Source organism: Cetorhinus maximus, chromosome 15 (genome assembly GCF_964194155.1).
Source record: "Cetorhinus maximus chromosome 15, sCetMax3.hap1.1, whole genome shotgun sequence".
Taxonomy (NCBI): Eukaryota; Metazoa; Chordata; class Chondrichthyes; order Lamniformes; family Cetorhinidae; genus Cetorhinus; species Cetorhinus maximus.
Genome location: NC_135893.1, coordinates 85,340,288 through 85,366,494, shown reverse-complemented (window position 1 = coordinate 85,366,494; position 26,207 = coordinate 85,340,288). Strand labels below are relative to the sequence as shown.

General features: G+C 43.2%; 1 protein-coding gene across 2 annotated transcripts; it reads right to left on the bottom strand.

The window, feature by feature from the left end:
• daglb (diacylglycerol lipase, beta) lies at positions 1–26,207 on the bottom strand. 2 transcript variants are annotated; one of them, XM_078558845.1, is made up of 16 exons: positions 25,957–26,098; positions 23,915–24,318; positions 23,492–23,643; positions 21,994–22,168; positions 21,447–21,696; positions 19,296–19,421; positions 18,040–18,173; positions 16,009–16,135; positions 14,628–14,711; positions 12,675–12,752; positions 11,504–11,584; positions 9,697–9,824; positions 6,161–6,229; positions 5,991–6,063; positions 2,466–2,719; positions 1–1,467 (listed from the first exon to the last, which is right to left on the bottom strand). In XM_078558845.1, exons 3-16 carry the CDS (start codon positions 23,559–23,561, stop codon positions 1,284–1,286), a joined length of 1,833 nt encoding a protein of 610 aa, XP_078414971.1. In that variant the 5' UTR covers positions 23,562–23,643; positions 23,915–24,318; positions 25,957–26,098; the 3' UTR covers positions 1–1,283. The 2 variants fall into 2 exon arrangements, with proteins under 2 accessions (XP_078414971.1, XP_078414970.1); XM_078558844.1 differs by lacking the exon at positions 23,915–24,318 and having other exon boundaries at positions 25,957–26,207.

The following is a 26,207-nucleotide window of genomic DNA, read 5'->3' as shown; positions in this document are numbered from 1 at the left end:
CAACATTGGGATATTTATTGGCGGAGTCATACATTTTTTGGGGAGATGGTTACTTTGTAAACTGAGGGTTTAAATTCAACGTGGTCTTTATCTCTCTTTTTAAACAAAATACCTGAAGAAAAACAGGATCTTCCTGCAATGTGATAGTCCAGCAGGCCAGTGTGAAAAAGCCCACCATCTGCATTCAAACAACAACTTGCATTTATATGGTGCCTTTAATGTCATAAAATATTCCAAGGTGCTTCACAGGGATGTTGTCAAATAATATTCAAAACTGAACCACCCTCCCCAGCTCGCAAACGGGCCAGGACTCAGTTTTAGTTTATATGCAGGTCTCAAAAAAAATAAAAACAGCAGTCTGACAGTGTTGTTCTTGAAGTGAGTCCAGCTGCAAAGAGAAACCCAAAAAGGGATAAAATGTGCACAACTGCATTAGTGAGATGAAATTAACAAATGGGCTAAAACTGTGAAGAATTATCTAATCTGAGTTACAAACTGGTTTGACTGATTCATCAGGAATGGAGGGCTGGGACTGTAGAGCTCAACCCCAGCCCCTGTTTAGTAGCATGTGTATATTTACTCAAGTTGAAGAGAGTTTGTATGCTACTGCCTAATCAGATGCCCAGGTCGCATGTCCACTAAAATTGCATGGCCTCTGTGGTACCAATCAATCCTTGATCAAAACCTGTGCTGCTGAATGAGCAAGAAACATGCATTTCTAGCTGCTCTGCTAGTACAATATGAGATTACTCTTGCAGAATTACACAGTTCAATCAATTCTACATAATATCAAATAAATGACAATCCATGACATAGGACAAAGGAAAGCACATTAAATAATTTACACTGGAAAACCCAATGGATCCTTATTGGGAGAAATCCTGAACCTCATGTCCGCACATTGACATTACAATCTTCAGGGATTCTCATCAATTGATTGGAGTAGTCACATTGTCTCAAGTGTACCTGTTCTTTCTCCTTTCAGGTGTCAGTTTATATCTTCAAAAATAAAAAAAAAGGAAACAGAAGACCAAGGAGAGGAAAAAGAAGTCTAAATACAAGCAGCATAGCCCCACACAGCAAGCTATGAGCCACAGAAACTCAAAACAGTCGAACTCCCACCATTGTAGCCACCTGCATGTTGATTACAAACACGGCCCGTTATAATCCTCAGTCTACGGCCCTTTTCCAGGAAGCACAGTGTCAAACAGGCAATGGGTGACATCACATCAAGAGGTTCCATATGACATAATGGTTCCCAGCTTTGCACTGGGGGCCAATGGCTAGTGTGCCCCATTCTGTGACGTGGGACAGAGGATGAAAGGTGTCTCTCGAGTCAGGTCTTTGAGGACGTTGAATAAAAGATCTGGCATGTGATCTGTTATCATCCTGGGGCTGATGAGAATGTTGCTGAAGGATGACGCATCAGACCATAATGCATGGTACTTTGCTTGAGAAAAGCAGAAACTAGATGGGAGGAGAGAAAGAGTGAGAGAGAGAGATTCGAAAGAAATAATTGTACAACCATTAAGTGCAATACAGGGTCACCGACCCTCCCCTAGCAAAATTAAAATGATTTTTAAAAATTGCATTTATATCATTTACAACCTTACAGTGCCCCAAACACTTTTCAGCCCACTAAGTACTTTTTGAAGTGTACTTACTGCATGCAGTTATGTAGGGAAATGCAGAAGCCAAGTTGCACACAGCAAACTCCTACAAACAGCAATGTGTTAAAATGACTGGATTAACTATTTTAATAATGTTGGTAGAGGATAAATGTTGGAAAGAACTGTTTTCTGAATACTGGCTGTGGGATCTTTTACATCCACCTGAGGGGGCAGACAAGACCTCAACATCTCATCCGAAAGATGGCACTTCCAAAAGTTCAGCACAGCCTCAGTATTATACTGAAGTATGAACGTTAATTTGCAGGACCATGGAGAAAGAGCAGGGGGTGAGTCAAGTTGGATAACTCTTTCAAAGGGCTGGCACAGGAACAATGGGCCAAATTGCCTCCTTCAGTACAGTATAATTCTATAAGTACCAAAGTGAGTCATACAATTTCTTGATAGGGTGGTGGACACAGACGCAGTAGTAGCCTTCAAAATACTTAGAGGAAAGAGCCAGTGAATGGGACTAATTAAATTACTCTTCCAAAGAGCCAGCGCAGACTGAATGAGCCAAATGGCCTCCTCCTATTCTATACCATTCTATGCCATAGACTAGCACAGGTGGTTTCCAATTTCCTTGTTACAAGCTACAAGACTTGTAGTGCATGCAATCACATTGCCAGCAGTTCAGTTCAGACATTATATATTTGCATTTTTCTCTGAACACGCCTGGAGTGCTTATTCTTCTAGTCCCTTAAGGTTCACAACAACCTTAGAGTAAAAACTCATCCAAATTTACTGTTTATACAGAAAGTGACTTTGAAATGCTTTTAAGTAGAATGGTATAATCACCTCCCTGTGCTGCGTTCTTCCACAATGTAAATGATCTTCCCCGGAAGGAAGAGTTGAGGACCTTGAAAAGGCGAACTCGAAGGTGATCCCTCAGGGATGCTGGTGTAGGAAGCAGACCTCTGCCCCAAGAGATTCTGTTCTGCGAGAAGGGGCTGAGCCAGTTGCTCTTGTAGCCTGTCATCCAGCTCACTGGGGAAATTGTCTGGATCCCCTCCAAATACCTCATACCAACATCCCCGCAGCAGAATCTGATACTGGACAGAAAGAACAACAGATGGGTGGAGATACAGATCCTGTGACCAAAGATTTAATGCAGCAAGATGAGCTAGAAGGGATAAATGCTGAGAACAGGTTGCATAGACTAGGCTTTTATTCCCCTAAATATAGAAGATTAAGCAGTGATCTAATGAGGTGTTGAAAGTGATTCAATTATTTTGATTGGATAAAAAGGGAGAAACTATTTCCTCTGGTGGGAAAACCAGAACAGGAGGGGCATAACCTTAAAATTAGAGCTAAATTAAAACATCCAATTAAAAAAATGACTAAACCCAAAGACACTGCAACAACAAAATGTATTTATATATTAAAAAAACGTGATGGATTCTTGAGACTTCCAAACATGCAATATTAGGCATTGGAGACGGCCATTCAATCCCTTGGGGCTGTACCACTATTCAATGATATCGTGGCTGAACTGTATCTTAACTCCATCTATTTGCTTTTGTTCCATGTCAGAAGCGATGTTAGGAAGCCCTTCTTCACAAAATGGGTAGTGGAAATCTGGAACTCTCCCCACCACCCCCAAAAAGCTGGGGGTCAACTGAAAACTTAAAAGCTGAAACTGATAGTTTTTTGTTGTGGTAAGAGTATTAAGGGATACAGAGCAAAGGCAGGAGATGGAGTAAAGATGCAGATCAACCTTGATCTAATTGAATGGTGAAATAGACCCCCCGCCCCAGGGTCTGAATGGCCTCCTTCTGTACCTAATGTTCCATGTTTGCCAGTCCCAAGTATCCAACTAAATGTTTTTTTTTTAAACAAGTACATTTTGCTTTGCACTAACTTTCATTTTTAAAATTAAATTGGGAAGTTTAAAGTTGCACTGTTAATAGGTGATTCAATTGCAGTTCATGTGGGTATTCTTCCATTGAAAGTGCACCAAGGAAAACACAAGCCTGCATTTTCCCTGGAATTTGGAAATGAGATGGGGGGAATATGTGAAAATACACTGCATGCTTCAATGGCTCAGTGGGTGAAGGCACTGCACATGATGGTTCTTAGCCAAAGAGACTATGGCAGTCGCAGTTCAAAGCAGTCTGTACTGAGCTACCCGATTCCAGCCGGGGAACCTGTACACATGCTGTAGCTAATCTCAACTCTTTTGTAGAGGGGATTGGAGGGTAATCAGCTGGTGTCCCTACGTCTGATCACCACAGAGTAATCTCTGCATGCAGGAATGAAACTCAATGGTGATGCCCTTCCCCAAGGTCCTCAACTGCCAACATTCAATGGCAAGGTGCATGCATAGTCCAGGAGTTTAACCAGCACCCTTGCAATTACAGCTCTCAACAAATTCATGCATTCAAGAGAAGAGGGGATATTAGGCAAAAGATTTATAGCCGTAAAATCTTGGCCAGTCTGTACAACTATTAGATCTACTAGATCAGCTATTATATCCATACATACTCAGTTAAATCCCTGTAGTTATAGATTGTCTGAAAATGTCAAAGAATGAGAAGTAATCTAATTGAAACATAGAATTCTTATGGGCATCACAGAGTTTGTGCTGAGAAAATGTTCCCCTGGCCGAAGAGTCTAGAAACCGGGGTCACAGCCTCAGAATAAGAGGTTGGCCATATAGGACTGAGATGTGGAGAAATTTCTTTACTCCAAAGGGTTGTAAATCTTTAGAGTTCGCTATCCTAAAGAGCTGTGGATTCTCAGTCATTGAGTATATTAAAGACAAAGCTTGATAGTATTTTGGATGCTAAAGGAATTAAGGGATATGGGGATATTGCAGCAAAGTGGAGTTGAGGTAGAAGATTAGCCATGATCTTATTAAAGACAACAGTTTCAAAAATGGCCTACTCCAACTCCTATTTCTTATGTAATTCAATACTTTGAGATAGGGGGGAAGCATGGATTTGTATTTTCAGAATCATTATGTCTTTAAACAGCACCATTAGCCCCATTCAGGTGCGCCCCCCCATCCCTCGCTATAAGTACATATCCACTGCAGCCAAAATTTGCACCTTATACAGAAAAAAATTGCAGGACTATGGGGAAAGAGCAAGGGGAATGCAACTATTTGGATAGCTCAAGAGCCAACAGACATGATGGGCCGAATTACCTCCTCCTGAGCTATACATGCTATGGTCAATGATTAACCCCGTCAACTCCGGTATTTCTAAATAACTTGCATTGCTGTACAAATGATGGGGAAGAGCATAGGATGTCTGGGACAGATTGCACATTTCAATGACCCTTTCTTCTGTAGCAAGACTTCAGCTTCATCAGTCTCTGACAGCCAGTCATGGGCTGGGCCGCACTGGAGTCTGCACTTTAATTATAGAGTCACCTCCATGTCCTTGTCAAGTGAAATGATCAATATCAAAGAAAAGATAGTCAGGGTTATAAATTATAAGTAACTTTGTCACACTGAATGTGAATGTGTAGACCCCAAACCACACAAGTGTTCAAATTATTCAACAGTTGCTTGCACTGATCAATTAAGTTAATATAATTATTACATAGCATTTGCAGCACAAAAACAGGCTATGCATCCCAACTGGTCCTCCACCCACCCCTCTATCAGCATATTCTTCTATTCCTTTCTCCCTCATATGTTTATCTTGCTTCTCCTTAAATGAATCAATGCTATTTGCCTAAACCACTCCCTATGGTGGTGAGTTCCACATTCTCACCACTGTCTGGGAAAAGAAGTTTCTCCTGAATTTCCTATTTTACATATTACTATCTCATATTGAGGGGCCGCTGGTTTGGTCTCCCTTACCTAAGTGGAAACATATTCTCTATGTCTACCCTATCAAACCCTTCATAATCTTAAAGACCTCTATCAGGTCACCCCTCAACCTTCTCTTTTCTAGAGAAGAGTCCCAGTCCCCTTTCCATCTTTCCTGCTAGATACAACCTCTGAATTCTGGTTTCACCTTTATAAATCATTTCTTTTACATTTGTCAGTGGTCATCTCCTTCTTTCAATATGGAGACCAGAACTGTGCAGTATATCAACTGTGGTCTAACCATCGTTCAATACAAGTTTAACATAACTTCTCTGCTTTTCAATTGTAGCCCTCTAGAAATGAACCCCACCGCCAGCTCTGTTTATTCCAACCACTCTGAGCAAAAATGGTCCTACTGAATGCTTTCTTGGATTTATTACTGACTATCTTATACTCATGGACCCAGGCCAAAATAAAAGGACTGTGTTTCTCAAGAGGGCAAAATGCTTGCCAAAAGGTCATCAGCATTTCCATCCAAACAGCACTGCAAAATATTTTGATACCTTAGGCCGGTTGCTGTGGGCAACTATTCTTAATATTCTTCTTTTCAGGTCTTCTATATTGCCAAGGCTCAGCCTGGAAACATGGAGGTTAAAACGAACATTAAGAATACAGTGTTAGCAACCAGTCAGAATAAGAGTAGGCTCGCAGTTAACAGGTGTTGTACACTCACCTTGGAATGAGATCCTTGCCCAAAACAACAGATATGATAAATCCTTTGCTATAATCAGCCAGAGGCTTACTAAAAAAGAAAATAGTTTTCTTGATTAGAATGGAGACACTAATATAAGTTACAGTTAGACTGAAGACAATGGAATCTGGGGAAGATGCCCTTGTTAAAAATGGGGCTTGATTTCAGGAAGAAGCAATTTTGGATGAAAATAAAGGTACAGTCACTAAACTAGCACAATGAAGCAAAAAGTTACCAGCAGCAAAAACTGTACAGTCAGTTCTTCCATGTGCTGCATGCTGAAGCAGGCATCATTATGGGCAGGCAGGACAAAGTCTGGCACAGTGCAAGCTACAAACAGTTATAGCTCTGGAAAAGTCAGCAGTGACCAAGTGATAACAGAGGTTTAAATAATGCAATAGAGAAAATAGCTCCTTTCTAACCAAACAATAGAATTTGAATCATAGAGTTAACCCCTTCTGTTCTCAGCCAAAGTGCCATGCAGGGAGGGTGATAATCTCTCTTATTGAATTGTTCCTCATCACCCAAACAAAAAATCTCGTAAATCATTCTGATTAGCGGACAGCTTCCTCCATCCAGGTATAGATAGCAGGGACTCGACTGTATCCAGACTGGGGCATTAGGGAGTATGGTAAGTCATCAAATGGGGTAACTCACCAGGCACAAAGCACCTTTACAGCTTAAATATTGTTGCCTTGCTTTATTCCATCTCCCTGCCCTGCCAGTCTTACAGTCAGAATCATCAGCGGTTCAAGAAGGCAGCTCATCATCACATTCTTAAGGACAATTAGGGATGGACTGGTTTAGTCAGCGATGTCCACATCCCATGAACAAATAATTTTTAAAAATTATGGCACGGTAGGAGGCCATTTAGGCCATTCTTATGCTGTATAAAAACAGCAACCCATCTTTGCTATGATCAGGACAATTGTCTAATGATCAACTTTACTCAGCAAAAGAATTACCCAATAATAGGCTTCAGGCACTCCAAATTAACGGAAAGAGTGAAAATAAGCTTAATAGATGAGCAAGATTGTACAAGGGAAGCACTGATTCTTCGAGTGCAGTGCTACAGAAGTGGAAATGCATGATCAAGATTTAAAGCATTCGTGTGTCACAAACTATACCATCTTTCAATAACATGGACTAACTGAGGGCAATGGAATGGAATGGCCATCTCTTTTTACAGTGTTAACATAATATTGTTGCTGTATATATATATATATATATATATATATATATATATATATGAGTGCATTCTCAGACAATTTTTATACAGTGGTCAAACAAGGAGGGACTTAAAATTTGGTCTAATGCTTGCCAGATCTACTGGAGCAGCCTCTCTGACCTGGAATGCTCCTATTTTATGGATGTGTCCTGAAAATGCAGCCCTTGCAGCAAGTCTAGCTCAGTGTGCACAGATAAAGGCAATATCCATATTCCAAAATGTTGTGATAGGAAACCACAGGTCATGCAACCATCTAACTGAAAATACCCCACAGAGTATGAGAAATCCAGACTGAATGCTGGGCCATGGTAAATTGGGAGAGAAAGGCACGGGAGAACAAAGACCACAGCACCACAGGTGGATCTAAAGCAAGAGTCAGCAACTGAAATAAAGCTAGGATCCCAGTGCAACAAAGCTTCTATTTTTAAAATTCTCATCCCTATTTTCAAATCCCTCCATGGCCTCATTCCTCTCTATCTTTGTAATCCCCTCCAGTCCCATAATCCTCTGAGATATTTATGCTCCTTGGATTCTGGCCTCTTGCACATGCCCAATATTTATTCCTCCACACTGGCACCCTAAGTTCTAGAATTTCTTCCAAAACCTCTCTATCTCTCTCCTCCTTCAAGATGCTCCCTAAAACCTACCGCTTTCCAGAGCTATTATTTCATATGGCTCAGTATCAAACTTTGTTGGACAACTGCCCCTGAAGGGCCTTGGGATGTTTGATTTACTGCATTAAAAGGCACCATACAAATGCTAGCTGTTGCTAAGGGACACTGATAAAATTGGCAACTTACAAACTCTCAAATAGCAAACAACAAAACTGCCGATAGAGAGAAAGGACCTTTTACTGTGAAAGAACATGATCAAAACACTCTTTAATTCTTGGAGGAGAGGAACAGAGGAGGAGCATACTTAATGCAGCATTTATAGGAACTGGGGCAGAAGATAAGCAATTGTGCGGCCCATTTGAAAATGCTGCATCTTAAAAGAGCACTGGTCACTGACAACTCCTCCCAAATTAATTGTGTTTTTCCTACTGTACATGGAATAAGAAAGAAATTAAATCAATTATAGACACACAAATAGAACTGGCAGGAATTATGGGGGTCTCATTATTGAGTCACACCCACATTTGGCTGTCAGCTGATTGGTCTAAGTTGGCACTCTTCACACCCAAGTCCAGACAGTGGACATAAGAAGACTATTCATCCATAAGGTGCAGGAGGAGACAGAAATCACAGCAGATAAAGCAAGGGTCAAGACCAGTCACCTCAGCACAGATCAGGGATCGAAGCCAGCAGCTCTTATACCGCACTACAGCAACAGTAACCTTGAAGGCAGCTCCCTATTGTAAAAAGCTTCCTCAGGTGTGTGGTGTTCACCTGCTGCTCCAATTAGGGATTACCAACTCTCTGGGATTGCCTTGAATCTCCAGGAATTAAAGGTTAGTCTCCAGGACAATGCTACAAGCAAAATCTGGGAGAAAAATCACAAGGGAATTACAAAAAGAGTGTTTCTCCCTCGAATTCTTCGAAACACTTATAGAAATGTTGGAGATTGCGTGTAAAAAGGCTGTTTGGTGACAACCAAGAATTATCCAATAGGATAAAGGAGTCTGCTTGCTTTTCGATTGGCAGAGGAAGCCTTGGTCCATGTGGATGGACATGCCAGGTGACCAACTGCAGGAGTGCAAGAAAGGAGTTCCATGAGGACGAACATACTGGACAACCAATGGTGGACATGTGGGGCAGGGCTCCACAAAGATGGATATTCTGGGCAGCCAATGGTGGTCATTTGGAACTGGAGCTAGGAGGACACATGATAAAATCTCCAATAATGAACAAGTCCAGAGTTGGCAACCGATCAGTGGTAGTACATGTTGCTGTTTTATACTGGATCAGCCAGTGCCTCTATGAGCAGTGATCCAGATCTCAATTCTCAGCTCTGCGTCAGCCTTCTCAAACCATCCAACATCCCTCAGTATGGCATGGGCACACAGCCACTTCCGCCTGAAGCAGGCCAATTCAAGGGGCCATTCAATTTTAAATTGTGCTGCAAGAGTAAAAACACTGGGACATTGACAAAGAATGCAACCACACAGTTACAGTACCACAAATAGACCAAGCGTTCCCCTCAAATGAGAACATCGTTTTAGTGCACAAAATTTGAATACTTAAAAAAATTGAAGAAAGGTCCACCTTTAGCGTAAACAATTCAAATTGACCATTCCTAAAACAACCTTATCATTAGCAAAAAGGCTGTGTACAGTCATTCTACTCCTCACCTTAGCAGACCTCCTGGAGGAGAAAATGCATAGCATCGGAGCTCTGGGTAGGATTCGTGAAGCAACACTGCAAGGATCGAGGCTGCTCCCGCCCCTAGGCTGTGGCCAGTTACAACCAATTTATATTCCTAAAGGGGAAAACAAGCTTACTCCAACAGCACATGATCATTTTAAGCAACTAAAATCAGGCAGTTCCGTAGCTGGTAACTGGCAGAACACATTCAGTTTTCTTGCTTAGCTTGCCAACTGCACGGAGAAAGTGGGACTGTAAAGATTTCCAAACTCTTCGCCATACAGTTCCCAATGCTCCAATTGCCCCCGGCCGCCTTGCTAAAGTGGACAATTTTCATTTGTGGAGATCTGCGGAGCTCAACTCTGATGTAACCATCGTGCATCCAGCAGGGTCGCAATCAGGAGCTGGGACTTGGTCAATTCCAGTGCCACTATGGCTCAGATCCAGTAACTCAGCACAGGCCAGGGGCTGGTGCTGGGATCTTGCTGGTCTGTATGGCTCAGCTTTGCACCCATGACAGCCTAGACTATATGGGGAAACTATTGCTGAGCTTGTATCTTTAGTTGTTTTGCACTGTTCACATGACCAGAATGAAGTCAGATGGTGAACATGAAGATAATTCTTATCCTTTAGATTTCAAAACTGACCTTTAGAATGATCAGGACAGGCGTCATAAACAAACCCTTCAGTACAGCAAAATACAGAATTCAAGATTATTCATTTAAGAGAGTACAAGTCTCCAGAAAGCTCTCTGGAATAGGAGCTGGTTGAAAGACTTATGTAAAACCAATTACAGAAACAAATCTCAACAAAAATCTAATGATATATTATCTAGGGCAACTACCAGGGATAAAAGAGCTTCAGTTATGTGATACTAAAGAAGGTGGGCTTGTTCTCCCAGAGCAGAGGGGTTAAGAAGAGATATACTAGAGGTGTTCAAAATCCTGAGGTGGTTTTGATAGTTTCTCCTTATTTATTCTGCTTCCACTAGCAGAAAGGTTGGTAACCAGAAGGCTCAGGTCTAACAGAAACAGCAACAGAATTGGTGGAGTGACATTTTTTGTTTTTCTCAGTGAGTTATGATCTGGAATGTGCCACCTGAAAAGGCGGTGGAAGTAGATTCAACAATAAAAAGGGATTTGGATAAATAATTGAAAAAAAAATTTGCAGGGCTATGGGCAAAGGACATGGGGAGTGTGACTAATTGGACACCTCTTTCAAAGTGCCGGCACAGGCACGTTGGGCCAAATGGCCTCCTTCTCTACTGCCTGATTCCAGCACAATAAGAGGAGATAAGTATTGTAAAGCAATTAAAATATCAAAGTAACCTGGTATCCAAAGCAAAGTCTGTAATCAGCTTTATATAAACAGCTACAAAGTTGGTGCTTAACCTCTGTAATAAGCATGATATCATTAAGTATTCGCATCCAGACCCCAATACTACCCTGTTTGCTTAGGCTGTTGCCTCAGTAGGCTACTCAGTTACTCCGTTAAAATCCATCATTATATATGTGAGGACAGGCAGAACAGTTCAGTGCATACTGAACCAGGAGAAACATTTTTAACAAAAGGGTTTTGTCACAACACAGAAGTACTGGATTTCCCTGATTAACATTAAAGATAAGTAATTATACTCCAACAGTCTTTGCTTTGATTTTCTCAGCTCACTCACCATAAAAAAAACACAAAGTAAACTGCAGCTTCCCCAATGTAGCTCCCATTAAACTTTTTCAGTTTTTCAAAACATATCAAACAGGCGCAGATGTTCAAAAATACGAATAGTTATAAACTCACAGGGACAATTGTGAAAGCTTGGATTAAAATCCCTTCATCGATTAGTTTCTTGTGAATGTAACTGGCTGCCTGGAGGATCCCCTTGAAAGAAATGGTTTTAATGGGTTAGTTAATGGTCATTTAATTTACAACACAGCTGGATCAGCCGCTCAATGTCTGCACAGGTTCACAGTTGGACACTTGGCAAGGTGCAGTCTTTCACTTCTGATCCACTCACACATCTCATTTATCTTGAATGGAAAGGGGTCCCCATTACATTCAGGCTCTGTGGAAAACAGCAATCACTCTCCTCTTAACCCTTCCAAATAATTTGATTGATAAGTACTCCGCTGCCCGGCTGGAAAGGGGTTCTGCAGGTTAAGAGGGCGCAAGGTTCAATAGTGCCATGTCCAGCAAGGGTTCCTGGCTCCTGATCACTGCTGTATGTGTATATATGACTACATACACACACACACACACACACACACACACACACACACACAAACACACACGTGCGCACACTCTTAGGCTGGGCTCTGCTGTCCCAATCACGGGTGGAAGAGCCTGGTAAGAGTCTAGTCTCATTTACGAAGAACAAGCCACCTGCTGGATCGTACAGTGACAAATAGTATCTCCAGCAGGGACACTGGGGGGTTCTCTTTTAAAAGAAAGAGAAATAATCATGATAACTTATTTTTGCAGCCTGGGAGCCAGGGGTGGAGCTACCCTAAGTTGGGCAAGTGATAGGAATCATTTAAAAACTATTTATACACAAGAGGAGATTGTTTTTAAAAAAAAGGAATACAAGTATAAGGGGAAAGAACAGGAAAATGAGTCTAAACTGATAGCTCATTCAGAGAACCAGTTCAGGCACAGTAGCCTGAATGGCTTCCTTCTGTGCTGCATATTCTATCACTCTAAGCTCTGATTTAGAACTCCAGACTGATATTTAACAAGTCAGCAAGGACACATTTACAGTTTAGTTTCAGCTTTGGTGCTGATCTGAAGTCTGAGCTAAAGGATACGAGAGTCCAGCTCCACATTACAACTTTAAAGGGAACTGCTTCACAGCTACATAAAGGTCGCAGCCGAAATGCTGAAACAAAAGTGTATCTTGCACAGTTTTCATGTGATCCTATACCTTGGCTATTCTGATTAGTTTGCAAGTCTGAAAGAAGAGCTGGATACTTACCTTGTGTGCCAAAGATTCTCCTGTCACAGAATCTACAAATAATGTCTCACGCTCTGCGCTCATATCTGTCAAAGCATCCTGTAGGTTAAAAAATACAAAAAAACACAGATAGGATACAGGAATTACTGTAAGGAAAAAGACCAAAGTTTATCTAGTTCGCCTTCTACCATCCAGGTAGTCACGCCATTCAATAATAATAAGAGAGAACATTTCAATCTGCTTATGCTCCTCCAATGTTTCAGTTGGTAAGTCTATTGCCCAACTTGGACGCATGCTAATCAGATCAGGAAAGTGCCAGGTTTGATCCTGAGTGCATGCGAGGGTTAACAGAATTATTTTCTTGGCACCTACTACAGACCAAAACTCTTTCCCTAAGTGATTAATATTTTCTTTTGTGGCATTATTTCAGTTACTGTTTCGTCTAAACTTCTCGAGCATTTTAATCAATTTTAAGATTTTCGTCCTTGTTTTCAAATCTCTCCATGGTCTCGTCCCTCCCCACCTTTGCAATTGCCTCCGGTCCCTCAGCCTTCAAATCTCTGTGCTCCTATAATTCTGGCCTCTTGCACTTCACCAATTTCCACTGCTCCACCACTGGCAGCCTGTCTTTAGCGGCCTGGGCCCCAAGCTCTGCAATTCCCTCCCTAAACCTCCCACCTCTCCAAACCTCCTTCCCAAAGACGCTCCTTAAAACCAACCACTTTGATCAAGCTTTCAGTCACCTGGCCTAATGTCTTCACCTTTGGCTCGGTGTTTTTTTTTGACAGAAAGTCCTGATGTGCCACAGACTACATTGCTGATCAAGTAAAATAGCAAAACTATTCCTGATCTGAAGCTTCTCCCCCTCCCCCCCACTCCCCCAACCGGGTGAGATCATCCTTAGTTGGAGATTCTGCATAGAGCTTAAAGCATGCCACATCCTTTCAACTAGGAAACATTGTGGTGAGAAAAAAAGGACAGAGAACAAAGCAGTCAGAATTAAAAATTAGAAAGGGGAAGCAGGGGTGATCAAGTTCTCAATTTCCAGCATCATTCAGCTGTGGAGCTACAGAGCAGCAGCATACAACCTGTTTCATTGCTGCACAGAGACATCCAGTGGCACCAATCAGTTACGACACCAGTACTATCAGAATCCTTTCCAACAGATCCAGGGCATTAAATGTTTAAATTGCCAGGCTAGCAAACTCATCATGTACAGGCCTGCGAGCCACTCAATCTTGATGCTCACCATGGCACATGAGCAGCATTGGGTTTGTGCAAGGGCAGATGCGTCACTGGAACTGGTAGCCAGGGACGGAGCCAGGGCCAGAGTGGCCGGCCCAGGAGCTGGGGCAAGAGGCGGGGATGGAGCCAAGCAGCAGTCCCCGGAGATGGAAACAGAGCTGGAGTGGCCGGCCCCAGAGCCAGGGGGCTGGGACGGAGCCACCGCTGCTGACCCCCAAAGCCAAGAGGCAGTGGTCAGCCCCCGGAACCGGGAGGCAGGAGGTGGGGACAGAGCCGGGAGCGGAGCCGTAGCGGCTGACCCCGGAGCCAGGAGGCAGGGACGGAGCCGGAGACGGAGCCGGAGCGGCTGATCCCGGAGCCAGGAGGCAGGGACAGAGCCGGAGCCGCCGACCCTGGAGCCGAGGGGTGGGGACGGAGCCATAGCCGGAGCAGCTGGCCCTGGAGCCGGGAGGCAGGAGGCGGGGACGGAGCCGGAGCGGCTGATCCCGGAGACAGGAAGTGGGGACAGAGCCGGAGCGGCTGATCCCGGAGACAGGAGGCGGGGACGGAGCCAGAGAGACCAACCCCGGAGCTGGGAGCCTCGGGGGCAGGGATGGATCCACTTGTCTGCCCATTCCACTCATCTGTCTATGGCCTTTCGAAGTTCTGCTCTATCTTTCTCACAGTTCACAATACTTCCAAGTTTTGTATCATCTGCTGGGTGTATTATAAAGTTGAGGGAAGACGAACCTCAAGTGAAAGTGTTCCTCTCACGGCCACCACCACAGCCTCTTTTTTGTGATCCAGTGCCACATAAAACGGAATTTCATAAATCTGCACCAAGTGGGGAGAAAATAAGGCAAATTAATACAGCCCACAATCTTTCAGAATTAGCTTCTGAAAATAGCTCACAATTACTGAGCCGTGTTTTTCACACTGAACATATGCAGAACACATGATTAATCAGAGATTTAAATAACCCTACAAGATGGAGAACAGAAAAAACTGGCAATGAATACGCCAACCCACCTCTCTCACAGGATGACTGACAGCATTGTGGACAGACATCTCACTCTTTCACATGCAACAAAACTGTTACATATTTCAACATTTACGCTTTTGAAATAAAGACATATCAGATAGTTGGGCAATCAAATGTTAAATATTTCCTTAGTATCCCACAGATAATTTGCCAATTGCATACACTGCTGCCTTTGAAAAACATTCAATGTAATAGTTTCTCAGCGGCAATATTGTTTTGTAGTAGATTGGTCTCACAAAGAAATAAAAGATATTTATAAACCACAACGAAGGACGGATGAACAAATTAGCATTTTTGCAGTGCCCATCGTGTCCTCTGAAGGTCCCACTGAGTTTTACATTCAACAGGTTACTTTGGTAGTGTAGTCAACCAATACAGCATAGGAAACATGGCCAATTTGTACACAGCAAGCTCCCACAAATAGCAATGAAATAAATTCCCAGATAAATCAGCTTTTCAACAGAAGACACTGGAAAAATCCTTTGCTCTTCTAACAAAATAAAAATTGGACATTTAATATCAACTGAAATAGGTGGATGGAGCCCTCAGTCTCATCCGAATGACAACGCCTCCGACAGGGCGGCACTCCCTCAGCACGGCCCCTCCGACAGGGCGGCGCTCCCTCAGCGCTGCCCCTCCGACAGGGCGGCGCTCCCTCAGCGCGGCCCCTCCGACAGGGCGGCGCTCCCTCAGCGCTGCCCCTCCGACAGAGCGGCGCTCCCTCAGCGCTGCCCCTCCGACAGGGCGGCACTCCCTCAGCACGGCCCCTCCGACAGGGCGGCACTCCCTCAGCGCTGCCCCTCCGACAGGGCGGCGCTCCCTCAGCGCTGCCCCTCCGACAGGGCGGCGCTCCCTCAGCGTGGCCCCTCCGACAGGGCGGCGCTCCCTCAGCGCTGCCCCTCCGATAGGGCGGCGCTCCCTCAGCGCGGCCCCTCCGACAGGGCGGCGCTCCCTCAGCGCTGCCCCTCCGACAGGGCGGCGCTCCCTCAGCGCTGCCCCTCCGACAGGGCGGCGCTCCCTCAGTTCTTTTGAGTCAAGCTGAGCTATGAATCAAGATGCGTTTTCTAACCCACTCATGTCAGTTGTTACCTTGTTATGGAAACTGACATGGATGAAGTCACGGTACTGCAGCCCTGTAGTTTGCAAAATGGAGTTGAAATGGCAGCCCAAGTGATCCCCGCCAATCATGTCTTGCTCAGGAAATTGGCTTCTGCAACTGGAGAGAGAAATAATTTTGACATTAAGCTAGCAGGTCTCATTTCACAAGCTTTAAAGGATTTGGGGTTGCCAACCAGATAATGGATAGTGACACAACTCTTCACACAAAATGGGAAGGAAACCTGGAACTCTCAGTTCCCGCTCTGTCCTTACCCCATCAAAAGTTGTTGAGGTTGAGTGGAATTGGGAGAGAGGGTGTTGACTGAAAACCTCAAAACTGATATTGATAGATTTTTGTTAAGCAAAGGTATTAGTGAAATAGGGCAAGGACAGGTAGGTACAGGTCAATCATCATGAAAGGCGGAACAGATTCAAGGGGCTAATTGGCCTCCTTCTGTTGCTAATGTTCATCGGTAGTGACCATATCTGACTAATGCACCAAGTCTCTGTCCAGTGGCCATTGCACAGCAGAAGGAGCAACTTGTTTTAAGTTGAAATTACAACTGAATTCAACATGGAGCTGTGACCTGTGTGTAAGTTCTTTGGTCCTGCAAACTTGAGGGGTGAGTTTGTAATTTAGCAACTGATATGATTTTGGCTTACACCATTTCCCTTAATTCCCCACCATGATGTCACCAGTACACACACATTACAGTGTTTGCAATTAGGCTTTTTGATATCCAGTATTTTTCAACAGTTTCAGTCTTATCAGGTCTAACTGGATTCCTCTGCAGGGCTGAATTCACAATTCAGTGATGGGTATTTCATGATACATATGGTACTAGGGGAAGTTTTGAAAAAAAGACTTGCACTCAGGTAGCCTTAGGCAACATTCTCTTCAGTCATGAAGGCAGATGCAAAGTTCTCATGTCATACCTCAGCCATGCCCTCTGTCTACACATCTCACTTTTGGTCTGTAATTGGCCCCCACACTACCACATGAAAGACTATTGAATTAAAGGTTACAATTCTAAGAGGGTGCAGAAGCAGAGGGACCTGGGTTATAGGTGCACAAAATGCTGAAGGTGGCAGGGCAGAATGAGAAAGCAGTTAGTAAGGTATACGGGGTCCTGGGCTTCATAAATAGATGTATAGAATACAAAAGCACAGAAGTTATGGTGAATCTTTATTTAAGAAAATGGATTCAGCCTCAACAGGAGTATTGCGTCCAATTCTGGGCATCACACTTTAAGAAGGATGTGAAGGAATTGGAGGATGCAGAAAATATTTACAAGAAGGTTCCAGGGATAAGGGATTTCAGTTTCAAGGATAGATTGGCGAAACTGGGGTTGTTCTCCTTAGAGGGGAGAAAGTTGAGGGGAAATTTGATAGAAGCATTCAAAATCATGAGGGGTCTGGACACAGTAGATAGAGAGAAACTGTTCCCATTTGGTGGAAGGATCGAGAACCAGAGGACACCGATATAAAGCAATTGACGAAAGGACCTAAGGGCGACATGAGGAAAACAATTTTTAGTGAGTGGTCAGAATCTGGAATGCACTGCCTTAGAGTGCGGTGGAAGCAGATTCAATCATGGCTTTCAAAAGGGAATTGGATAAATATCTGAAGAGAAAAGATTTGCAGGGCTATGAGGAAAAGCTGGAAGTGTAGGGCTGGCCGAGTTGCTCTTGCAGAGGGCTGGCATGACACAATAGGTCAAAAGGCCTCCTTCAGTGCTGTAACCATTCTATGATTGTATAAAAACGTCAGTCACCCAAAGAAAAATAGTCCTTTTATTGCAGAAAACAATTTTAATCAGCAGAAAGCACTGGAAATAATGCATTCAATAATCTACAAATGCAGAAGTGTAATAACCTAGGGGTACCCAGTCTGAAAACCTATGGGATAACATCCATGTTGGACTTACTGCCATCATCATAGTCATACTTAACACAAGATGCATGCGACATCCTCATGACCATACTAAAGGGGTTAGGGGTACTGTCAACAAACAGGACTTACCACGTACAGTTATGGCTCAGCCTGCATATACCACTTAGTGGGTGACTGAAGATGTACAGTGGCCATCCATAGGCTGCAACAGCAAACTGCATGTAGTGAGCAGAATTCTCCAATTCTATATCCAGTTCTTCAGCCTGGAAAAACAATAGATAATGCTAAGACACACAAACAACTTAAAAAGACATACAGAACAGAAATTAGTCTCTCAGGTCAATTCTGTGAGGCTGTGGTGGATTTGGGAACAAGTTCACAACAGTTGCTTCTGTCCTGGGTAATGCTGATCAGCAAACTCACAGGGAATGACCCAACAGTGTATCTAATGAGTGCGGTTTACGAGCAACCTGGCTTCTGCACAATGACTCTTGCAGCTACTTCTACACTGGTGCTTTCAGCCTGGCAAAGACATGATGACAAAGACACCTCTTGTGTGGGGGCACTGCTGACGACCATGTCCAAAGTGGCAGAATGGTCAGTAAGCCAGTGTTTCTGGCAATTAATGCATGGATGGTTAAATGTGTGTTACATGGCTGACAATTGAAACAGTGCAGGCAACATTGGCAATACATGTCCACAATTACTGACTGTCAACATTGGGCCCTAACCATAGTCCAAGTGTTGGTGCCTTACAGTACTGTCAGCATTATGCCAGCATGAAAGTTTGAAAGCTTGGTCTATAGTGAGCAAAGAGCTTCGTCCCCTCCCAAAATTGCAAAGGAAGTGTTGCTTCGGGACAACACCCCATCAAAGATATCTTAAAGGGGATATTACTTTCACAATGAGTGGTTAGAGAGTGGAGCATATTACTACAAGGAATAGTTGAGCTGAATAGCACGGGTGCATTTAAGAGAATGTTAGATAAGCAGATGAGGGAGAAATCACCAAAAGGACAAGCTGATAAGAGTGGGGTTTGGAGGAATGGGAGGAGGCTTGTGTAGAGCATAAACAGCAACATGGGCAGTTGGCTGAAAGGTCTGTTTCTGTGTTGTGAATATGGTTCTATTCTACTGCTGGTGATCAGGATTAACCCTTTGTGAGATCCAGAGAACCATTTCTCCTTCCACTCCGACACTGCAGAAATCAGTAATCTCATGTATTAAACATAAGGGAAAAAAAAGTCACATTTTTTATGTGTCTGATAATTCCATTGCAGCATTTGTGGGGAAAAAAAAAAGATAAATAAGTTTGAGTTTCCTTATTGGGAAATGAAAAGTCACTGTCAGTTTAATGAGATTTAAAATTCTCAAATGTGAACCTACAACAGATTGTGGTTGGGGGGCAGAACAAGCCACCTCCTCCAGATCCTTGCTCTGCTCCCTCTTATCCTGCTCCTGGTGCAGGAGAGTCAGTCCTGCAGCAATATCGCCAGGCACCAGGTCTGTGTCCTGCCCATAGAGGGGAAAAAAAACAGGAGAAAAATATGAATAGAAATATTTTTCCCGAAGATCTAAAACTTCAAGTGAGCACTTATCAGAATACCTTCGTGCATCTCCCCAATTGAAATGAAACATTAAAATTAAATGTCAAAATAAAAACAAGGAAGCAATAAACAAACAAGGCAAACAAATGTTGGATTTTTAAAAAAACAGCTCTAATGACCTGGTGTATTAGTAGGTCTTTAACACACCAAATCCTTCCAGTTCCTCTCCATCCTCCAGGTCACAAACCAGCTAAAACCACCTGTCCTCAGCACTTCTGTCAGCATGCCCTCATCAAGAATGACCTGGAGATGGTTTTCCCACAAAGTTCTAGGCCATTCTACATGGATGACTCATAGCTCCTGCTGAATGTTGCCTCACAAGTCTAGAACTGCTATCCTACTGACACCATCTCAGGACAGCTTGCTATCAAATTAGGCTCTGCTAGTGTTACTCATGCCCAGAAAATACAATTTAAAAAAAAAAAATGGGTTTGACGTGGGCAACTCACACAGCACCAGGAATTTTGAGTTAGTTGGGTAAGGCCCACATGAATATTCATACGGGCATACAAAGTTGAAAGACAGGAAAACACCAGCTGGTGCGTTAAGTCTGTCCCATGCTTTGCTTCAGTTATTCAGGGCATTGGTGAGACCACATCTGGAGCACTGTGTACAGTATTGGTCTCCTTATTTAAGGAAAGATGTAAATGCATTGGAAGCAGTTCAGAGAAGGTTTACTAAACTATTATCTGCATTGGGCAGATTGTCTTATGAGGTAAGGTTGGACAGGCTAGGCTTGTATCTGCTGGAGTTTAAAAGGACAAGAGGCGTCTTGATTGAAACACAAAAGACCAAAAGGCATAGGAGCAAAAGTAGGCCGTTCGGCCCATCGAGTCCGCTCCACCATTCAATGAGATCATGGCTGATCCAATAATCCTCAACTCCACTTTCCTGCCTTTTCCTTAGGGGCCTTGACAGGGTCAATGTGGTGAGGATGTCTCCTCTTGCAGGTGAAATCTAGTACTAGGGGCCACTGTTAAAAATAAGTGGTCATCCATCTGAGACCGAGATGAGGAGAATTTTTCTTCTCTCCATGGGTCAAGTGTCTTTGGAACTCTCTTCATCAAAAGGCAGTAGAAGCAGAGTCTTTGAATATTTTAAGGCCGAGGTAGATAGATTCTTGATAAGCAAGGAGGTGAAAGGTTATCGGGGATAGGCAGAAATGTGGAGTTGAGGTTATAATCAGATCAGTGATCTCATTGAATAGCGGAGCAGGTTTAAAGGGCTGAGTGGTCTACTCCTGCTCCTAATTCCTATGTTTGAATGTCCATACGTACGCCACAAAGCATCATCACTAATACTTGCTGCCCCACCTCCCACCACCACTCTCCCCATAGTCTTGTAATCTCCTTGGAGAGGCCAAGAAAAGGGTCAACAAGGGGGAAAAAAGTCTCAGATCTTCCTCTCTGACCCTCTCAGGCGATCAAAACCAGTCCAAGGGATCACAAGGACCAAGTGTGGTCCATAAAGGCTTCTGTATAATATGATCTCTAACCCATTCAGAAAACAGTCCAATTCCCTCTTGAAATGTCATTAATAGGGATTATGGTCAACTCTACCACACGTCTACAGGTACAAAGTTGACAGTGCAAATCTAAAGTTCCATCAGTTGATAGAAAATGTTTCAGGAAGCTTTTAAAAATTGACAAAAATGTTTGCTGGTCCAAAAGAAACAATAGAAGATGAATACAAGTTATTCTGCATAGTTTAATTAATAAAAAAATCAAAAGCTATCAATAAACTGCAGTGGTCAGCAAACCTGAGTATTTAGCAAATGAATTACTTCAATTTGCCAGAACACCCGTGGCTTTTAAACTTTTTTTCCATCCCCCCCCCAATATCAAGCTTAAGTGAAATGGTCTGCAGCATTAAACCGTACAGGTTTGACAAGCTTTGCATTAAAAAATGAGATTTAAAAAAAAAAACTTACCATAAAAAAGGCACTAAAGACTTCCCCGATGTTTGTAAAGGCAGCCCGGTTATCTGCATCCTTCATAATACAGCAACACAACAGCTTCAATCTGCGCTCCCATACCCGCGCTGCCACAGATGTGGCCTGGATTGCGTCACTGCTCTCCAGGTTATGCACCCCACTTGTTTCAAAGCTTGATCGTTTGCGTCTGCCCAGTGGGTCGAAGAAAATGAAGACGGCAACCATCGTGAAGAATAAGAAAACCCAGCTGTGAAAAGGATATTTTTCCAGGATTAGTGTGAAACCCTCAAACTTGATCTTTGTTAAAAAAAATTATATAGATTCCAAACTCATTCCTTAAACTATACATTTCTGGCACTCAGCCATAGCTCAGGGGGTATCACTCTTGCCTGTGTCAAAAGATCACGGGTTGAAGTCTCAATCCAGAGGCTTGAATACATAATCTAGGCTGATGCTCCCAGTGTAGTCTTTCAGATGAATTGTTAAACCAAGGCTGAAGCATTTGCTAAATGTTACAATTAATAGGTTGTAAATACTTTCTTACCTAGCAATGACAGCTATAGTAATTGTGTAAACTACGGAGGGAGCACAGCCCTGGCTTTTGTCATTGACCCAGACAGCACCCAAGACAGCCCAGGCCAGTTCAGGTAAATAAAGAGTGGTACGGATATAGATCAGAGTTGGGATACATCGTCTTGGGCCTGGATTGGTGATAGTTCCTGCGAACAAAGAGAAATCAAGAGTGAAACGAGTGCAGTAATTTTCTGTATTTCTTTCATTCTGGGGGTCGTGCACCTATGGGACGATAAAGTTGGTAGTGGTATCGTTATGATTAGCTGCGTCTAGGATTCTGGAGCTTGAATTTCCTCGCTGAGCATAGAGACATCTAATTTATATCTTTTACATCCACCCAAGAGGGGAGGTGGGGCTTTAGTGTAATGGCTCATCCAAAAGATGACATCTGACTGTGCAGCACTCCCTCAATACTGCATTGGGAAGTGTCAGCCTAGTTTGAACACTAAACCTTCTGACTCAGATGCAGAGCTAACAAGAAGTTGAAACTCCTCAATTAACTATGGAAAAATCACCCCACCACACACACTTGCCCACTGGGAAAACTTCCTCCCACTGCATAGCAAACAGGAGCAAGAAATCTGGCTAGATTTCACTCTCCTCCAATCCAATAACGGCCATCCTCATTTACATAGTGTCTTTAACATTAAAGACACCCTAAAATGTAATATTTAAAAAAAGGATGTCAAGGCCAGGAACGTAATACAAGTAGGATAAAGAAAGACTTACATTTAGAAAATACTTTTCACAATCTCTAGACACCCCAAAGCGCTTCATAGCCAATGAAGTACTTTTGAAGTGTAGTCATTGTTGTAATGTGAGACATACAACAGCAGCCAGAAGGGTGGTCAGAGGTGGGTGGGTTTTGAGGAGGTCTCAAAAGGGGGAGTGGAGAAGTTGAGAGAGGAGATTCCTGAGGGTATGGCCTCAACAGTGAAGGTACAGTCACCAAAAGGAGGGAAAAAATTTTGGGGCGGGGGAGTGGCAGCAAGGTGCACAGAGCAGGGATGCTTCAGAGCCTCTGTTGCTCCATGGTTAAGATCTGCGAACTCAACACAGACTTTTGGTCTATGTTTCTTAATACTATACCAGGGAGGGCCTTTGCTCACCATGTCATCAACAGTGGAGTAACACAGGACAATGTGGTGCCCTGCTGATCAACCAAGGCACAAACATAGGAGGAAATCTGCCTCCTCATTTCTTGCAAACATTTTTGGGAGCGGATAAGGTCACTTATTTTTGATCAAACCTCCTGTGTTCTCAGCTGGTCACTTAAACCTCTGTGCAGAACCTGACCTAATTTCCTTGAACTCATTTATACATTCCTTTCATTTCCTTCCATGATAGCTTATTCCACAAATTCATCACCCAAAAGTTATTGCATACAACATAACTCATATCTTACAGTTTTAGCCTCATGCAACAACCAGTAAATGCACAATTATTTTGTGAAAAGGAATAATATTCACCTTGCATACTGACACCAACGATTACAGAAAGGGCTAAGATAATCACAGCCAAAAGAACAATCAAGACCATGAGATAGCTTGGGAGAAACCCCCCTCCTTTACAATCAAACTGGTCTCTATGAGTCAAGTACAAAACCAGGATTCCAATCCACCTGCAAAACAAAGAGGGATATAGGGTTAGCCAGCTTTCCAACATGTCTGTATAATAGGCACATTCTTAGTCATTGTCATTAAGTCTGCTTTAAACCTGCCCATTGCAACAAGGTGGGAACAAAGTGATGATTTCAAGGAAATAAAGATACAAAATCAAGTGCATATAATTCAACATGGACATTCTTTCACAGAAGTTACTTATCGGGTGGACTGAATAAAAATAAATCATCAGAAATCACTACAAAGTTTTTATGCTCAAAAACAGCTCACTTCCTATAGTAATTGTACTATAGCCACTTCGGTCAAATCAGTTTAATCTTGAAATTCTTATTACTTCCCCCTTGTTCTGCACCGTCTCCAAGTTCAAGTTTCCTTCCCTCAATTTCTTATAAGCTGTCCTTATCTTGGATTCCCATCTTTGTTTTTCCTGCTGGGAGTTTTTTTTTTGCTTTGTGTTCTTTCCTTAATGTTCATCTTCAGTGTCAAACTTTACTCTCGCCCTCTTTGGATTGTTGCTTGTTGACCCATCTTCAGACTTTGTGGAAGCACTATTGCTTTGCAAATTATAACTGTTTTTATATGATGTCAGTGCTGTTGTTGGAGGCTCAACACCCAAAGGCACTTCTCGCATTCCCTGATACGTCTCTTCTATGAAAGCAGGATCTATGTACCATCTAATAAGACAGGGATCTCAGTTATCGCCTTTAATATAAAATAAAGACCTGCATTGATGTTGAAAATTTCATGCCCTTAGGTCATCCCAAAGCACTGTAAACCTGATGAAGTACTTTTTTTGGAAAGCGTGGTCAATGTTGCAATGTGGGGAACTTAGCAGCAAATTTGCACAAAGCAAGATCCCACAAATAGAAATGTGATAATTGGTTTATAGTGACATTGTCTAAGGGATAAGTATTGACCAGGACACCAGGGAGACCACCTCTTCTTCTTCAAAATGGTGCCACGAGATCTTTTAACATATCATTGAAAAGACACGTTCTCTGAAATGCAGGGTGTGCTTTGAATACAAGTTCAGGTGTAGGAAATGTCATTTTATTAACTCGTTTTATTATTGCCAATCACATTCAACTCACTCACAACACTGTCAGCCTGTAAGAAGACATCGAGATACAGGGATCCATAAATAGGGGACAGATAATCCAGTCCTTCTCTCTATGCTGTCAACACACAAAAGCTTTAGGGCATTTCAGATCTGGCTTGCATGTTGCAAAATCCAGATGGTAAGTCACTTCTCTGAATGAGTTGTGGAAGTTATGAGCTAATCATGCATGCAACTCATGCAAAAAAAAAGGGAACATGGTATGGAAAGCTAGCCACCCAATTATACCAAGATCCTTCTGAAAAAGGCAAGATTATTTATAAAAAGACATTGGTCGCAAGTCTTGTTTCCAATTTTTAACGGAATTTTAGCATAAGCATCCATAAATATTACAATTTTGCTGATCATAGAGGCTTGCAACCTCTGAAATGAAGAGCTGAGTTTTTGAATTAGAAATTGCTAAATTGTAGTTTAGGATACCCACTTACTTCTGGCTTCCATTGACACACCTCTGGCAGCCCTAAGGAGTGGAATTCCCTCCCTAAACCTCTACACTGCTTTACCTCTTCCTCATTTAAAATACCCCTTAAAACCTACCTCTTTGACCAAGCTTTTGGTCATCTGTTCAAATATCTTATGTGACTCAGCAGCAAATTTTGCATTATAACATTCCCGTGAAACACCCTGGGGCACTTTACCATTCAGGTGTTATATAAGTCCAAGTTGCTGTTGTTTCTCTGGATGCATTATTAGTTATACTCTTTCGAGTTATCAACAGTCACAGATTGCAACTCTTTCGAGTACAATCACAGTTCTTGGTTTCCGGGAGTGGGACATGAACCCACAACCCTCTGATTCAAAGGCGAGGGTGCTCTGCATTATTAGTTATGATGGCCTTCAATTAGTTAGCTGTGAAACAGGACAATCAGGTCACTTGACTAACAACACGGAGGTCGAGAGTTCAAATCGCCACAAAGGCTGGTCCATCAACGTAACCTATTATCCTCCCTTAGCAGTCCCAGAATGGGCAATAAATGTTGCCCACATAACAACACAAACTGAAAGGGACGATCTGCCAGCAAAGTCCATGGTGATACATTGAATTCCTCAAGACTATGAGACTACGATCACACAATGCATTATGAGAAATGGCCTTCAACCTCCGAGCGAGACATTGCCGGGGCTGCTTTCCCCCCCCCCCACCCGCCTGAAGGAGCCGCCGGACCGGGGACCCGGGGCCCCGGACTCTACTCACCACAAAACACGCAGCATCAGCTCGAAGGCCCCCGGGAACACCAGGTCATCGCTGCCCAGGGCCCAGCGCCTCCCAAAGGCCACCAACCCCGGCATCTGTCCGGCTTCCTCCGCCCCGACTCCTCCAGGGTCCGGTTCAGCACACGGCGGCCCAGCGGGTAGCAGGCAGAGCCGCGGAAGGCCGAGCCCGAGCCCGACGGGAGAAAGAGGGAAGAGGCGCCGCCATTTACCGGCCCACCCACAATAAACACC

Bases quoted from the DNA above. Each gene is read 5' to 3' on its own strand.
- daglb (XM_078558844.1), bottom strand. From the start codon at position 26,051: ATGCCGGGGTTGGTGGCCTTTGGGAGGCGCTGGGCCCTGGGCAGCGAT. The intron at 19,422-21,446 runs GTAAGTTTTTTT...CTCTATGGGCAG, and splicing joins TCTTTAGTGCCTTTTTTATG to GACACAGACCTGGTGCCTGG. The intron at 18,174-19,295 runs GTAGGTTCACAT...TTGTTTTTCCAG, and splicing joins CCCCCCAACCACAATCTGTT to GCTGAAGAACTGGATATAGA.